Source organism: Odontesthes bonariensis, chromosome 19 (assembly GCF_027942865.1).
Source record: "Odontesthes bonariensis isolate fOdoBon6 chromosome 19, fOdoBon6.hap1, whole genome shotgun sequence".
In the NCBI taxonomy this organism is placed as follows: domain Eukaryota; kingdom Metazoa; phylum Chordata; class Actinopteri; order Atheriniformes; family Atherinopsidae; genus Odontesthes; species Odontesthes bonariensis.
The window spans coordinates 33270864-33288555 of NC_134524.1; the positions used below are offsets into that span (position 1 = coordinate 33270864).

General features: G+C 42.5%; 1 protein-coding gene across 3 annotated transcripts in view; it reads left to right on the forward strand.

Moving 5' to 3' along the window:
- nat16 (N-acetyltransferase 16) overlaps positions 1-17692 on the forward strand; it is a 167759-nt gene that overhangs the window by 133777 nt on the left and 16290 nt on the right. For all 3 annotated transcript variants that reach the window (XM_075451435.1, XM_075451437.1, XM_075451436.1), the window contains one exon: positions 15973-16198. In XM_075451435.1, the coding sequence (XP_075307550.1) occupies positions 15973-16198 (226 nt within the window). The remainder of the gene's footprint in view (positions 1-15972; positions 16199-17692) is intronic.

The window sequence follows — 17692 nt, forward strand, 5'->3', positions numbered from 1 at the left end:
GGATCTTGCCTGACCTGAGACGATAATTAAATGAATCCTGTAGTAGCGGGATGAACTCTTCCTTGAATGTTTTATAAAAAGAAGCTCCCAATCCATCAGCTCCCGGTGACTTCCCTGATTTTGCCCGACTAATTGCCTCTTGAATCTCTTCGACTGTAATCTCCGAAGTCAATATTGCATTTTGCTTTGCGCCTATTGTTGGCAAATCTAAGTTGTCTAGAATCCCCATCAAGTGTTCTTCACCTGCAGGAGTAGGCTGTGAATACAAATTGTTGTAATATTCCTCAAATACCTTTTCTATTTCCTCCGGTTCATATAGAATTTTATTGGTCGCAGGGTCCCTTATTTTTTGTGAGTTTCTTGAAGAAAAATAACCTGCATTTTCTCTCTTCTAAACTTAGATAAAGCTTTATTTCTTTTTTTGATATAAGCCAGTGATTCTTAACCATAGGGCCATGGCCCAAACTTGGTCCGCCAGCGCCACCTAGAGGGCCGCAAAAAACTTTCAGTTTTGCACCTGTGGGACTGCGTAGGTTATCAACTGAAGACACCAGAGATATGTTCTCCATGAGAAGCTCAGTTACAATGCAGCTTTCGACCACGTGGTGGCGGTAATGCATCAGTCAGTTGTTTAATAAGCTGCAATAGACAGAGAAGAAGACTGTCTTCGTCTCTATGCTATCTGTCAGAGACGTTATAAAAATTATGGAGAAGTTTTTAAAACGGAAAAATGACGAACATCGTGCGATTATATTGATTTATATGTATATTTTGAATTTTTTTATTATAAGTAGAATCTAAATATTGGTCCTTTTTTAATTAAAAAGCCTGACTCATCCATCATCTTCCGCTTCTCCGGTGGATCGGGTCAGCAGCAGCAGCTTGAGCAGAGAAACCCAGACGTCCCTGTCCCCGGCCACTTCCTCCAGCTCTTCTGGGGGGACCCCGAGGCGTTCCCAGGCCAGCCGAGAGACATAGTCTCTCCAACGTGTCCTGGGTCTTCCCCGGGGCCTCCTCCCAGTGGGACGGGCCCGGAACACCTCACCAGGGAGGCATCCAGGAGGCATCCTAACCAGATGCCCGAGCCACCTCATCTGACTCCTCTCGATGCGGAGGAGCAGCGGTTCTACTCCGAGCCCCTCCCGGATGACCGAGCTTCTCACCCTATCTCTAAGGGAGAGCCCAGACACCCTGCGGAGGAAACTCATTTCGGCCGCTTGTATTCACGATCTCGTTCTTTCGGTCACTACCCACAGCTCGTGACCATAGGTGAGGGTGGGAACACAGATTGACCGGTAAATCGAGAGCTTGGCCTTCTGGCTCAGCTCCTTCTTCACCACGACGGGCCGGTGCAGAGCCCGCATCACTGCAGACGCCGCACCGATCCGTCTGTCAACCTCCTGCTCCATTCGTCCCTCACTCGTGAACAAGACCCCGAGATACTTAAACTCCTCCACTTGGGGAAGGATCTCATTAGGGCATTCCAAAAAGCCTGACTTGATCCTTTAAAAAAATTTCTTGTCCCGGCTTGATTTGTGCCAGGAATTATCAGCCTGTTCAGTGGCTTGATGTGTGTGCAGGTTTACATACACATGTCTAATAAAAGTCTTTGTGATGATCCCATTTTATCATGTCATTTTTTGTTGACAAGGTTTTTGCTTGTCAAACTGTAAGTGAATTTGGTTTATTATTGAATACAAATCAAACCGTGAGTGAGGTCAATTAAACCTATACAGTGTAAATATTGAATGGGCCCCGGGCCACTTTGTACTATAAAATTGGGCCTCAAGGTAAAAAAGGTTAAGAATCTCTGGTTTAAGCCATTAATATTCAGCGACACCACCATTATGTCATCATGTTACATTGTTTGTATCCCTTGAAATAATTCCTAACCCCTCCACTGTAATGTTGTCAACCAATGTTTCCCCATGAACAAAGTATGAACGAACACAAAAACTGAACTTCCCAGCAAAAAAGGGCCTCATTCTCCATAGGCCCCGTCTCCCTGTTGGTTGGAGTGGGGGATTACTTTTTCTGAACAAAAGCCCCCTATTGGTTTGGGGTATACCTAAAATAGGCCTTCCCATCCTACTAGATAAGTCCAACAATCAGTTGCTTCCTAGCTCTCAATGTCGATTCACATGTGAACATAAACGTTAGAGAAATCTCATTTGTAGAAGAGGGAGGGTGATCTTAAGATTCGCCACTTTAAGTCTACCCTTGTGGAACCAGTTCTGCTGTATCAAATTAAAAAAACAACAACATAACCTTTACCTTAAAAACAGTAAGCCTTTAACTCTTCTGGGCTCATAGGGACTCTTCCCCTCCCCCTCTCTCCCCGTTGACCAAAGTCTTCTTCGTCTCCTCATCTTCTAAACTCTTGCAGCTTTTCTCTCGCTCGGTTCGCCCCGTCTTGGTTGGCTACCTCGGATATGGCGGACCCTCTGTTTATCCCCTGCCTCTCTCCGCCGCGTTGCCATGGTGAAGCTCCTCGAGTGAAGGTTCACTGCCGTGCCGCTCGCCCTGAGGTCCTGTTTCATCTCCTTTTTGAGGTCACATATCTCTTTCGTAATAGCAGCCAGTCCCTCGAGTACCGAACAGGCCTGGCTGGAATTGTTGTTTTCCAAGCTTGCCGCCTCGTCTTCAAACTCGTGTTCTTCTTGGTCTTTGGACGTCGTTTTTTCTTTCTTTTTCTCTGCCCTTGTCCCCTACTTATTGCGTGACGGTTTGAAACTTGTGTTCTTGATATTTTCGTAGTTTAGGGGAGATTCTTGTCTAATCGACTCAGGACTCGACTCTATGCTGCCATCATGCTCCGCCAAAACTGGAGCTTTTAAGCTGCTGACACAGGATGAGCCACAGATGAGGACCACCAGTCACCACGCCCACCAGGAAAGAGGAGCCACATCCACACAGGGAGAGAAACGTAGTAAAAAAACGAACAACAAACTATGAACCCTGACAGTCAAGAGATGAATTAAAACAAATAGTGACGTTGAGAGTTTTGCTGAATGTGGTCTCTACCACCTTTAACAGTTTGAGAAGGGGAACTGCTTCAGCTGGCTGTTAGCGTACGACCACTTGTGTGCAAAAATAAACTTTTATACGGCCGGCAGTTTAAGTGGTGTTTTAATATTAAAAGTAGTGCATTTTTTTTCTCAGCAGAAAAGCCCTGAAACAAATTTAAACCTGTACTGCAGGGATAAAAGCACATCACATTTTTCTACATAAAAAAAGCTTGTGCTTAGAAAAAGATTGTAATTCTTTTCTGATCAGAACAATGGCCCAATTTCTAAGAGGATCGCCAGGAATCCAGTTAACACTGACATCCCTTTTTCAACTTGTGATGTGTTTTCTGTGTTCCACTGAAAGTTAAAACGTTTTATAAGACTTGAAAATCATTAAACTCCTTGCAGCCTCTTAGAGGAATTATGGTAATATTCTAAAGGGATTATTTTTATCACGTGCAGAGTAGTGTAGTGAAACTCAATATCTTTCAGTCCATCCTCTCGCTGGCATTTCACAATTGTGTGCTTCTGACTGAATATCAATTTAGCAGAGTCCGATCTGAAAAATCAAACCCCCATTTCCACATATCTTTTTCTAGAATGTGCTACACCAAAGTAGGCAGCAAGTTGCAGTAGCTCTGAAAGTATTCCGTGTATTTTTGGGATTCATATGAAAGAGAATTCTCTGCGCTGGTTTTGAAGCTGTGCTACTTGAGAGAATTTTTCTATATTTTTGACACTTTTTGTCATCTGTTATGATGAGTTACCATGCAAGAATCAGTTATGGGAGCAGCTAAACTTTCCCAATGTGAACTGAAGCCTGAAAAAAGAGGCCAACGATGGGAAGAGGAAATGCCTTGGTTGTCAGACAGGAGAAACATGGAGGAACAGGTGGGGGAATTCAGGCCGGGTCTTCCCTTAATACTGATGGGGAATGTCAGATTTTTAGCTGACAAAATGTAAACTCAAATAATAAACTTAGGAGGATACAAAAAGAGCATTGATAATGTAGTATGATGTGATTCACTGAAACATACCTGTTGAAGCAGATATCTGACTCCAGTGCCTCTCCACACAGCTTTCAGACAATACGGACAGACATTAAAAGCAGAGGTGGAGGTATCGCAGTGCTTATTAACAGCAGAAGGTGTAATCCTGGATATGTCGCTGTGAAGGAGAAAGTTCCAGTTGAGCGGAAGAAATCCTACCTCGTTCCAGGACCTAAAAAAATCTCATGGATCTTCGCCCAGTGATTACAGGCCAGTTGCTCTAACATCCCACATCATGGAAGTCCTGGACAGACTGTTCTTGGCTCACCAAAGTAAGCGAGTGATCACCTCTCAGGACCCACTGCAGTTTGCTTATTGTCCTGAGGCTGGTGTTGAAGAAGCCATCATCTAACTGCTTCATCAAAGTCCACTCTCACTCGATGAAGAAGGCAGCATGGTGAGGATCATGTTCTTTTATTTATTCTGTGTCTTCAATACAATTCAGCCTGTGCTGTTATGTAAGAAACTTCATTAAATAGAGGTGGATGCCTACCACAGGCAGTGAGACTGAAGGCTTGTGCCTGAGATGGTGGTCAGCAGCACAGCGCACCAGAGGTGACTGTACTCTCACTGTCTCTCTTCACTTTGTGCACCTCAGAATTCCAGTACAACTCAAAGTCATTGAGGAATATAGATACCTGGGAATTTACTTGGACAGCAGACTGGACTGGAAATCCTTCATCGGGACCAACGTTCCCTCTAATTATTCATGTGTCTGGGCATACACACAAGCTCCCTGAGCACACTGAGGACCACCGTGAGCGGTATCAGATGTGCACGCTGTGGCCACACACTGGCTGTTCAAAACCTTGGATCATAGCAAGTTACATGGCTTATTAAAAGAATCAAATCACAGCAGCAATTTTCATCAGTTTACTTTTAATATAAGCGAAAATTGAACAGAAAATCTTGTTGTTCATGAGATGTGTAGTATGTTATATGTTATATGTGAGAGTCATGCTTGCAGCCTGCATGTTTTGCAGAGTTGACCTTTCTCACTCGAAAAAGAAAAACTCTCATCCAGTTTCACCGCTTGTTCTTCTGTTTGCACATACTTAGACAGCCATTCCATCCTAAAAGAACTGCATTTCTTTTTTACTTTGGCTTGGTGAGTGGACGTGTTGCTGGGGCTCCCCGTTCGTTTCGCCATGATAAGGGGTTGCGTCTCACTGTTGTTAGCTAGCTAACCTGCACGGCGCGTATGGGCAGGGCACATATGCAAGCACTATCAATGCTATGATTGGTTGCATAGCGTAAGTAAACCGTATCGTATCATTGGCTGAACACCTGTCACTCACTACGTTACATTTAAAAATGGTACAGAAAAAGACATTATTGGTCTAATTAATTAGATTAGATCAGGTCTAGTAGGAATGTGTGAGCAGTGCGCGATTGCGCAGGCGCGCGGCTTAGAGGAAATATTGGCTGTGTTCGAAACCGCCTACTACATACTACATACTTGCAAACGGCATACTCATTCGATCAGACAGTATGTAGAGCGTTTACACCAGCCGCGGCTATTCAGAGACAACACGGGAAGCCGGACAGCCTCTCCCATTCTCTGGCAAAATTGCGAAATCTTCAATGTTAAATTGACGATAAAACATTTATTCACAAAACACAAGATATGCCCAATACTGCATTTACTTTCATAACTACAACATGTTGTCCTGTAGCTTAATGAAGTGATTTGTTCTGAAATGGCCGCCGTTCACTGAGGAAATCATGTTATGAAGCCGCCACTAACAGCCAGGCTTCTGAGCCGAGGGCTGCCCGGCTTCAGGAGGGAGGGGGGGGGGGGAGAGAGAGTCAAGTTTTTTTCTACAATTCTAGGTCATCATTGGCTAAATCGACAAAAACTCATCACTTCCATGGCTGCCCGGCGTCTCTGGGGGTAGATTAGACGTGGGCGTGACAATATGAGGGGCTGTGTCGTGATGATTGGAGTTAGTGTTTGTCCATCATGAGAGATCTTGTGGCAGCCGAATTTTTAAGCGGGGAGAAGCACGCTGGAACTTCAGTCCCAAAGCGGATACAAAAGAGACTGGTTGTCTGTGAAAGTGCTGTCGGAGTTTCACTCATACTTTTAGTTGTTTCTTTCCAGAATTCATGCTGCCCTATCACAAATGTTACCTTTTTTTAAGAATACATACCACCACCAGCAAACTATTAGTATTCATTATGACGGAAAACTGATCCACAGATTCTTCTTTTTTCTGTGTATTTGCTGGGCATACTTGTCATACTAGACACAGCTATGTTATAACTAATTCTTTTTATCTTTGCTATCTTCTGCTTTGGGATGGCACGAGCCACTACAACCCTGAACGCGTAATATGGGCTTCCCCTGTTTTAAAAGTCAGCAGCCGCGACTGGTTTACACACAGTGCATTTCGCTCCTGCCCAAGCTGAAATCAGCCAGCCTGAAGCTGATTTCCCTTAAGCTATAAACTCTGTAAATATATAACTTTAGCAACATTTGAAACATTTTCAGGCGAGAAAGTAGTCGTTTAGATCCCCAACGTGTTGAAAATCTGATAAAATACCGGCTGTTTACATTTTTTGCTTCGAAATAAATTAGGCCTATAGTGTACTGTGCTTTACCTTATCTTGAGCAGTACTGCCTTCTGTATATTTGTTTTTTTCCCTAATTGTACAAGACTGTGATCTAAACAACCCAGATCATTTGTTGTGTGTGGTTTTGCTTTTGAATCATGATAACACATCAATAAAACTATTCCCACAGAGCATTTCATACATCCCATTCAACTCCTCCCACATTTGGCACCTCACACTCACTCTTTCATCCGTGTAAGAATATGTTTGGATCAGTGTATTTAGTCGGTGTTATGTTTATTGAGTTTCAGCTCATTCAGATTTGAAAACAACCATTATGAAATATTCAGTTATCATGAAGTAATCAGCTATTTGATCTTTTTCATTACACCCCCCCTGGCACAGTCTTGGGTGTATACTGTGCAGGTCTAAAAAATAGACAGTCAGAAGATACTATAGATATATGGAGCTTGTTGTTCCCTCTTGCTGCCCTCCCTGAGTCTGGTTCTGACAGAGCTTTCTTCCAGTTAAAAGGGAGTGGTTTCTCTCCACAGTCACCTTGTGCATCCTCAAGATGGGGGATTGGATCGAAGAAAGGTTTCAGTGCAATCTGCTGGTTTCCTGAGCTAGGCAATTTTTTTAGAAATTGGCTTCGTATAAATTGGACCAAATTGGAATTTTATTATTTTGATATGATTTGATTCTGACTGGATGTATTAGAATGATCTGGATTCTAATTGGCTTCAATTGGACTGTATTTTTTAAGTGCTTTGAGATGACGTGGTTATTTGGTGCTATAGAAATAAAACTGAATTGAATTGTATTTTAGCATTGGTAGAAGCATACACTACCTGGCCAATTAAAATGGTACACACCTTAATACCACGTAATATCACCACATAAATTCAGCTTTGATTACAGTATGCATTCGTTGTAGCATCATTTCAGTTAGCTTATGCATTGTCACAGCATTCATTTCCATTCAGATTTGCATATTTTTATTTAAACCAGATCTTGTATTAATGTTGGGAGAGTCATCAGTGAATCATTGCTCCACTTCACACTGTTGGAGAATGTGTGAACTGGAGCAATGATCCACAGGCTTGTATAATAAGCACTAGCCCTGATAGGTGCCTGATCGTGAGATCCACAGTTCCATTCAACTATTTACCCATAACTTGCCTCTGGGCAACATGGAAGCAAAAGATAAGATGATGGATAAGATGATTAGGCAAAATACATGAGCAGAACCCTGAAATAAAATTAAGGAAAACAGCAAAGGAGCTAAACACGAGTTACTGATCGAGAGAACCCTGCGCAATGCCTGGATTGACTACAACATAGCTGATACTGGAATGCATGGAATCCTACAACATCAATAAGACACTAAGAGATTTCATCAAGAACTCAATGGGATTGTGGAGGACAAACCTGGATGCCTATTCCAGCTGGTGCTGTAATGCGTAGGCTTGAAGTCCCTCAGCTAGATCATCACAAAGGGTGGTTATGGACACTGATTCTGAAGTGGAACAACCATCAGCCATCCATTCTACGTGGATGACCTCAAGCTGTATGCCAGGACTGATCGAGACATCTACTAACTGTAACACCTGTTGGGGACCTCGCAAACTGAAGTCATTCATTTGCGGATTAAACTGGACTTTACTCTGAAAGCCCATAGCTTCCTTTCCAGGTAGCCACACCCCAGCTTCAAAAATAAAACCCCAGTAGCTGCTTGAAATATCTCTCTTTCCTGCCAGACGTCTGAGGACAGAGGTCACAACTAGTGATGGGAAATTCGGCTCTTTTCCGATAGCCGGCTCTTTTGACTCGGCTCCCAAAGAATAGCCGGCTCTTTTGACTCGGCTCCCAAAGAATAGCCGGCTCTTTTGACTCGGCTCCCAAAGAAGAGCCGGCTCTTTTGACTCGGCTCCCAAAGAAGAGCCGGCTCTTTTGACTCGGCTCCCAAAGAAGAGCCGGCTCTTTTGACTCGGCTCCCAAAGAAGAGCCGGCTCTTTTGACTCGGCTCCCAAAGAAGAGCCGGCTCTTTCGACTCCCGAACGGCTCTGTATTTAGGATCTTTTGTAGCCTATATTTTTCAATTAAACTGTTTTATTGCACAAATTAACAATAAACTTCAAACACATCCACAGAACAGAACCAAACTCAAGTTAATATTAATAATGTTCTCAATTAAACTTTTTTATTGGACAAATGAACCAAAAAATTTCAAACAAATCCACAGAATAGAACCAAACCCAGAACCAAACTCCTTAAAGGATAACAGCGGTATTTTCAACATTAAGCCTCTTTTCTGAGTCGTCTGCAATGTTTTAGAACCCCCCTCACCGCTTTTTTGATGTTTACTGCTGTCTCCGGTATTTGCCTAATTTTGATTCTTCTCAACCTGCTTCAGAACGGCAAGTCATGCGCATGTGTAGAAAGGTCCGTAAAAGCACCATAAACGTCAGTTTTCAAAATAATCAACTCACTGGAGTGGTTACTGGTGTGCACTGGTAATCCGTATCAAATTTCGTTGCGAAAAGTTGCTTCTGTCGTGTTTTATTTGGCAGCTCGTTCATGCTCGCACTATTTTCTTAGCGGTGGCGGAGTAATATCAACGAACATCCAGTACAAAATGTCCTTTTTGGACATGCGCATGACTTGCCATTCTGAAGCAGGTTGAGAAGAATCGAAATTAGGCAAATACCAGAGACAGCAGTAAACATCAAAAAAGCGGTGAGGGGGGTTCTAAAACATTGCAGACGACTCAGAAAAGAGGCTTAATGTTGAAAATACCGCAGTTCCCCTTTAATTCTCACGTTAATACCGCATGCTGGTCGACATGCTGGCCAATCATAACAAAGCTCTGTTGTAACCAGAGCTGGGACTGAGCACTGAAAGTGAAACCTAAGCAGCTAATGGAAAAAAACTTGGCGTCGGCTCTCACTCTACAAACACAAAAGTGGAGAAGAAAACAATGCCACTGTCAAGGCAGGGCTCTCAAGTCTCACGCAATGAGCGTGAGACACACGCATTTCAACAAGTTCACACGCTCACACGCCACACATGCCATTTCTCACGCTGAGAAATGATCAACTTCGTCGCACAGAAATTCTAATGGCCGATACTATAAACGAGTCAATGGCAGGTTACTGTGCGCTCGTACAGCTCAGAACTATAGCTCTGGTACAGCTGTCTTGATTTAGCAACCCATCGGAAAATCACAAAATAGAATTTCTCAGCCAATCAGAAAACAGAATTTCTTGTTGCCGGGTGAGGTCTGAAATAGCTTTCTATCGCAAGCCTAAACTGCCATATCCACACGTCGAGAGCACACGCTATATATCTTAAAGATCGCACGCGTGCAGAAGTTGTAGACGAGCTGGAGGTGGAAGAGAACCGTCAGGATCATCAGCAGCTCATATCTTCATTTATTTTAATCTTTTGTTAGTTACTATAGTTTTCCTACTCCTTGTAAAAGACCAATACCTGCCGGTTAAAGTGTTCGTTGGAGTAGTAGACCTAAATATTCAGCACACACCCTTTGACATGAGCAACTTAATGAAAAATGAAAAGTATGTAGGAGTGTAATTAGGCTTCCGTGGTTAATTTTTTTCAAAGGTGACTGGTATGAACAGATTCCCAAATTCCCATCTACAATTGCCAAACTGGTATTAGTTCTGCCACACTGAAATGCTGATGCAGAGAGGGTTTTTTCCATGGTGGGGCTCAATAAAACCAAGACCAGGAACACGTTGGCTCTGAATGGAACTCTGTCATCCATCATGACTGTGAAAATGGCTGACATTGAGCCACAGTGCTTTAAATGGGAGCCCCCAATATCAGTCATCAAGCATCAAAATCTGCCACAAACACTTCCAACACTCATAATTTTTTTTTGTTTGTTAAGACTTTGCATACCTTAAACAATTTCTTTTAAAATATAGCAGAATTTAGTGTAAAAGTGAAGATTTGTGATTTTGGTATAAATAAAACAATTTATTTTTTTCATTAAGTAGCTAGTTTATGGCGATGGGATACTGCAAGGGACCAGCCCCCCCCCCCCCCCCCCTTTAATTTTTTAATTAAGTTAATAGAGGTGAAGGTGTGAAGCCCCCAGCATCACCACTTGGAGTCTATGCCCTCTTCTTTGCCTTCACGTATCTGTCCCGTAGCTTCTTCCACACATTCTTACAGAACTCTCCCTCTTTCCCCAAAGTTCTGCCCATCTCTGTGCACCAGTTTTGGGAGTTTACATGCTCCCTGTGCTGTTTCACTGCAGTGTCGTACAGGTGCTGTACAAACGCACCTCCTGACTGAGCCTGGCCTCACATTGGTCCATCCGGTTCGTTGTCGTGCATCACTAACCAAATGGCACACTAACATTGGACGCCTTTGTTAACCATAACTGGACACCCAGACAGGCCTTTAGATAACCTGCTCTGCGGGGTATCCCTGTCATGCTGCGGCACATCCATCATTGGCTTTCACATGCTGGCAAATGTGCCTCCACAGACAAAAAAACCAGAGATCTCCAGTTAGCCTTTGGCTATAGTTGTAGCTTTTCTGGCTAACAAATAACTTATTGAGAACATGGTCACCATGCGCCCTCACCATCACAAATTCATGGTCTCCATTTTGTGTCATGATTTTTCCCTCTTCTCCTACACATATGCACACACAACCACTGACACACACATGGACTAATGGACTGTCTGCCATTGTGTCTTTATTTTGCATGCTGTGAGCTTAGTAGACAATAGTTTTTATGATGAAAAAAACTTAGATTTTATCATTGTGCTAAGTTTAATAAATTCTGTTGTACTATTTTAAAAGATAAGTTGTTTTGTGGTTATTTTGCATGTGTACTGTGATAACTGCTCATTGCAAAGTTTAGTGCTTAGATTCTTAGCCTTCTTATCTGTTCTGTACATGTGTGTCCAAGATTGACACTTTTTGACCAATATATTTTGAGACTGATACTGCGCTTTAGTTATTAGCTTCTGACTGTAGTCAGTGGTCCCTTGTAGTAAAAAAAAGTCATGGCAACCAAGTATCTACAGAGAGTAAGGCAGGTCTTGAAGAGTCAGCTGAATGGGAAGAACAATGTCTGACCCATTTGGTGGTGGAGAATGACAGAATCCTATGGTTTATGAGTGAAAAGCATGTTGAAGTCTTCATCTGAACAGCTCTGTTTAATTCCTTATCCCCATTCTTTGATACGTTATGCAGATTAAATCTATTTGGTGTTTTTTCACACTGACAGAACATATTCAATGAAGGCAGTAACAACAATGTAGATTTTCTTGATAATCAGTGTTTGGTCATATTTATTTGTTGACATGTATGTTAATTAATGTTTTTGTGACTCAGCACAGACCTATTCTTTCTCAATGTCTTCAATGTCGTTCTAGCTTTGATTACACATTGTAAAATTTGCACACATTCTGTCTGAAGTAGCAGGTCACGTCTTGGTTCCTCAAAAAATTGAGTGGTCCGGACATGCCATGAATTACTTCATGTTATTGTCTAACTTCTTCACTCAGAGGAGCCTCATTTTAGGACATTCAGTTTTATGAACTCAGTTGCCAGGACCTGTCCTGAGCTAGCCAATTACAGAAGCCCTATAGTCTGTTTGTTTTAACATACACTATATTGCCAAAAGTATTCACTCATCTGCTTTTTCACGTGTGTGAACTTAAGTGGCATCCCGTCCTTAATCCATAGGGTTTAATATGACGTCGGTCCACCCTTTGCAGCTATAACAGCTTCAACTTTTATGGGCAAGCTTTCCACAAGGTCTAGGAGAGTGTTTATGGGAATTTTTCGCCGTTTCTCCATCTGGGACTTTAAACTGCTCTTTATAGGTTTTCTTTTCTTTGCTATTTCAGGGCATAGTTTCTCTTCTTGCAAGACAGATTGTAACCTTCCGCCACCGTTTCTCGTACTTCGCATGGAGTTCCACTGAGAGGTATTCTGGCCAGCAGTTAGCGAGGCTAGGCAGCATCCTTCGTTAGTCAGCATGGCTTTCTGCTATTCCATCTCACAACTCCGCCAACTAAAACAAGCAATTACTCCTGGACTCAACATCTCCATCATCAACGAACTTGGTTTTCTACGCCGCCCTCGTTACATTCACAGAGGCTTCGGTCGAAAATTAATTTTCCATAACCAGCCAAGCTGCTCTGCTACAAACGTGCGACAGGTGACCATAGAGACGGGATTCTATGGTCATCTGTCACACCATCTGCCATGAACTCAGGAATCACCGGGAGATCCCTGCGCTCCAGCACGGGAAACACGGCGAGATCCACGCGCACTGGGCTTGATAGAATTCATGGAGGGGATTCCAGTCTGCGCGGAGTAGACTTCAGTGTTCTGCAACCTGTACAAAGATTCATCCCACATTCGTTGGTCAAAATCAAACTATTCAATACTCAATCCATCAGCAATAAATCCACCCTGATTGAAGAACACATCAGGGAGAAAGGACTGGACTTCATGTGCTTAACAGAAACCTGGCATCAGCCCGAGGTTTACTCTGCCCTCAATGAAGTCTGTCCCCCTGGTTACAGTTACCTGGAGGCACCACTGGTTGTGGTGATGGCCGAGCAGTCATCGTCCGACAGGACCTGGAGCTGTCCCCCATCCCGCTGCCCACAACAACATCCTGAGTGTCTCGCATTTAAATGTAAGCCCCCCTTTCCCCATGACTGTTCTCCTCATCAAGCGGCGGCTCAAGGCCTCTGGACTGACTGTTCACAAACAGGCATATAAACAGGCAGATACCGGTTCCCCATCTCTACTCATCCACCATTGGACTCTCTGATAACGTACATAACTGGTTCACCTCATATCTGAGTGACAGAATGGAATACGTTGCCCTGGACTCACTTTTTTAAGAAAGCTTACTGTTAAAATATCTTTTATAAAACACTTTGGGATTGTTAGGACTTTGAGATTTTTAAATATAAAATGCAATACAAATAAAATGTATTATTATTATTATTATTATTATTATTATTATCATCCAGGTCTTTATGGAGCTTGCTTTGTGCACTGGTGCGCAGTCATGTTGGAACAGGAAGGGGCCGTCCCCAAACTGTTTCCACAAAGTTGGGAGCATGAAACTGTCCAAAATCTCTTGATATGCTGAAGCATTCAGAGTTCCTTTCACTGGAACTAAGGGGCCAGGCCCAGCTCCTGAAGAACAACCCCACACCATGATCCCCCCTCCACCAAACTTTACACTGGGCACAATGTGGGCAACCGCCAAACCCAGACCCCTCCATCAGGTTGCCAGATGGAGAAGCGTGATTGGTCCCTCCAGAGAAGGCGTCTCCACTGCTCTGGAGTCCAGTGGCGGCGTGCTTTACACCGCTGCATCCGACGCTTTCCATTGCACTTGGTGATGTATGGCTTGGATGCAGTTGCCATGGAAACCCATCCCATGAAGCTCTCTGCGCACTGTTCTTGAGCTAATCTGAAGGCCACATGAAGGTTGGAGGTCTGCAGCGACTGACTCTGCAGAAAGTTGGCGACCTCTGAGCACTATGAGCCTCAGCATCCTCTGACCCGCTCTGTCATTTTACCTGGCCCACCACTTCCTGGCTGAGCTGCTGTCGTTCCCAATCTCTTCCACCCTGTTATAACACCACTGACAGCTGACTGTGGGATATTTAGCAGCGAGGAAGTTTCACAAGCCATTCTGTGTGGAATTTGCATGTTCTCCCCGTGTATGCGTGGGTTCTCTCCGGGTACTCCGGCTTCCCCCCACTGCCCAAAAACATGCATGTTAGGTTAATTGGTGTCTCTAAAATTGTCCTTAGGAGTGAGTGTGAGCGTGTGTGGTTGTTCATCTCGTTTGTCTCTGTGTGGCCCTGTGATGGACTGCCGACTTGTCCAGGGTGTACCCCGCCTCTTGCCCAATGACCGCTGTGATATGCTCCTGCCCCTCCGCGACCCGACTCACAGATTAAGTGGGTAAAGAAAATTGATGAATAGATGGATGGAAATTTCACGACTTTTATACTTTTGGCAATATAGTGTATCTAAAAGTCTCACGACTTGGGCTAGGTATCTTGAAAGTTTTTCTAGTATCTAATTCATGGATGCAACTTTCAGTCCATGAAAGCTTTTGAAACTCAACATATTTTGGTAAAATCCTAAAAATGTACTAAGATGTTATACCCACTCTATGTTTATATATATTATCATTTACTCATGGTAAATGATACATATGTCCTATCATATTCTATCACCTCTCTTTCGTTTTTTTTTTGGTGATTTACAGTATTGCATTTTATTTTTACAGATGTTTGTTTAAATTTATTTGCTTTGTACTGCATCACGGGCATTGTTTTCAGTCATGATTAAATGAGAAAAAAATCTGTAAATAAGATAAATATTTTTGTTTACTTCAGTGAAAGGATCTTACACCTTTCATCTGTGTACAAGAGCTGATGGATACGAAATTATTCAACATTATCTGATATTCAAGATTAGATGTTGAAAGGTCCCACAACACTGTTGCCTGAACAATAAGTTAATTTTATCTGTCTGTTCCAATGATCCACACATCATCTGAGTGCCTAACACACAACGATATGAACGAATTGGATTATTTTATGAATTATGATTATTATTAATTAATTGAATTCCAATTGGCTTGAATTGGACTTACTATCTAAGTGCCTTGAGATGACATTTGTTGTATTTGGCGCTATATAAATAAAAATGAATTGAATTGAAAACTGGCATTTAATGCATATCATAGCTACGAATTAACAGTATTTTTAGGATCTGTGTGAATGTTTATTGCTTTTGGTATTCACTCTTTTCTATGTAATTCTGTGAATAATTTAACCAAGCTAGAGAGAAAAAACAGTGTTTGTCATAAGGAGGGGTATCAGGGAGTAATAGTGTAGGGGTTATGGGAATGAAATTGGTGATTTACTAAATTTATTGGTAAAAGCATATGGACACTTCATACCCATCCCTAAATCTGATTTAGCTATCCAGTACCTATTTTTCTTTATGAATAATATGCATAAAGTGTGTTTGATTGTCCTTTGGTCAATGTTTTATGATGATGAACACGTTTTTTCTTGATTTAGTGTAGTTGAGCTGTGATGATGTTTCGACTCCTACTGCAGACATCACAGTCATTCCAAATAGAATTTCTAAGTTAAAGCAAATCTTGGGGTGTACTAAATTCTGGTTAAAAATGAAGTAAATGTCTTTTACTACTTTGCTTTGAGCTTGGGCATTTTTGGCCAGATTGAGAATGTCGTCATTAACTGTTACTCTTGATTAATACTGTTCTTGTTAATCTCTCCTTGATTTTTTCTCATCAGTTGTTTCAAGATGAAGATTGATACCAGCCTGACTATGCCCCAACTCCCAGAGTCCCTGTCCCAAGCTGGCCTCCAGTTCGCTGTAGCCACTGAGGAGGATTTTGATGAAATTATGTCTATGAGCCAGGACATCTATGGAGGCCTAGACTACCTTCCCACTCGATACACCAGCTGGCTGCAGGATACTAATCGCACAGTTATATTGGCCCGCAAACAGGGAAAAGTGGTAAGTTCAATCAGTGCAATGTGAATATTTAAAAGATTTTCGGAATGTATTTCGAAAAGTTTTCTTTTTCAGAATATATTCCTGAAAATATTCGTGAAACAAAGTCTGGGCAAAACATAACCTGAAATTTGTCTTCTTGCAGTGGTTAAGAATGTCATCATTCCTGTTTGTAAGGGAGCCAAGAAGTTGATATGTATACTATCTTTAATGTGTCAAGTCAAAAGTTGTCCTATTTGTAGTAGTACTAGAAGCATTCAAGATGTGTGCACTCACACAGTAAGGCTGAAGTTGTGAAGTATGTACAGTTTACAGTTTCTGTAAGTTCACATGACTAAGTCTTAAAAACTAAAGCAATGGTCCCAAAACTACGGCCTGCTGGACGGATATGGCCCGCCACGTCATTTTTTAAGCCCTAAAAATATGTCCGTAATGTATTCCATCCCTCCCGCACCGGACTTCAACACCGTCAATCTTATTTCTCCCTGTTCATTCTCTATGGCGACTCCTAACAAGTACATATGTCATTCCGTTTTTGGCGACTGATAGGTTTTGGCGCTGTTGCACAGCCTTTTTCAGAGACGGACTCTGGCCTATTTATCGAATGCTGCAAATGTAATAACATAAATGCATTTTTGTCCTTTTATGGCCACTGTATTTAGAATCCTATGTAGTCATCATAACATAATGTTCACACTGCTCTCACCTCAGTATTGTGTGTCAAGATTAGCCTCCTCACCTCATCAAATTTCCCCACGGTATTTAGCCTAGCCTACTACAACATTAAAGATTAATCATGAATGAAAAGTTGAACACAAGTGCAGGCTTTTTAATGAGCGGTGGACGAATGCTTATTTTCTCGTTCAGTGTGTGGACAAGGCAGTATGCTTGATATCCAAGGAGTCTGTGGCTGTCTCCAAGGATTACAACTTGCAAAGGCATTTCGAGACGAGACATAAGGATAAGTACCATCACCTGAAAGGCCAAACACGAACGGACAAGATAAGAAAATTCAGTGCTGAGCTAACTTCACAACGGAACACATTTGTGAGACAAAAGCAGCAGAATCAAGCAAGTCTACGGGCTAGCTTTTGTGTGGCAGGACTAATAGTGCAGAATGGAAAGGCCGTCACTGAAGCAGAGTTTGTGAAGCAGTGTGTGACTGGAGGAGATCTGCCCTGACAAAAAAAGACGCCCTGTGTTCCATGAGTTTGTCAGCAAGCACAATCAGTCGGAGAATAGAAGAAATAGGAGTTAACGTCCATGATCAGTTACAAGATAAAGAGAAACAACTTGCTTTTTTCTCACTTGCACTGGACGAAAGTAACAACTTAAAGGACACTGCACAGCTGTTGGTTTTTATCTGCGGAGTGGATGACTCCACGTTCGATGTAACAGAGGATCTTGCTGCACTGCAAAGCATTAAGGGCACCACTACAAGCAAGGACAATTTTAGCAAAGTTTGACAAAAAGTTGAAGATCTGGGACTTGACTGGT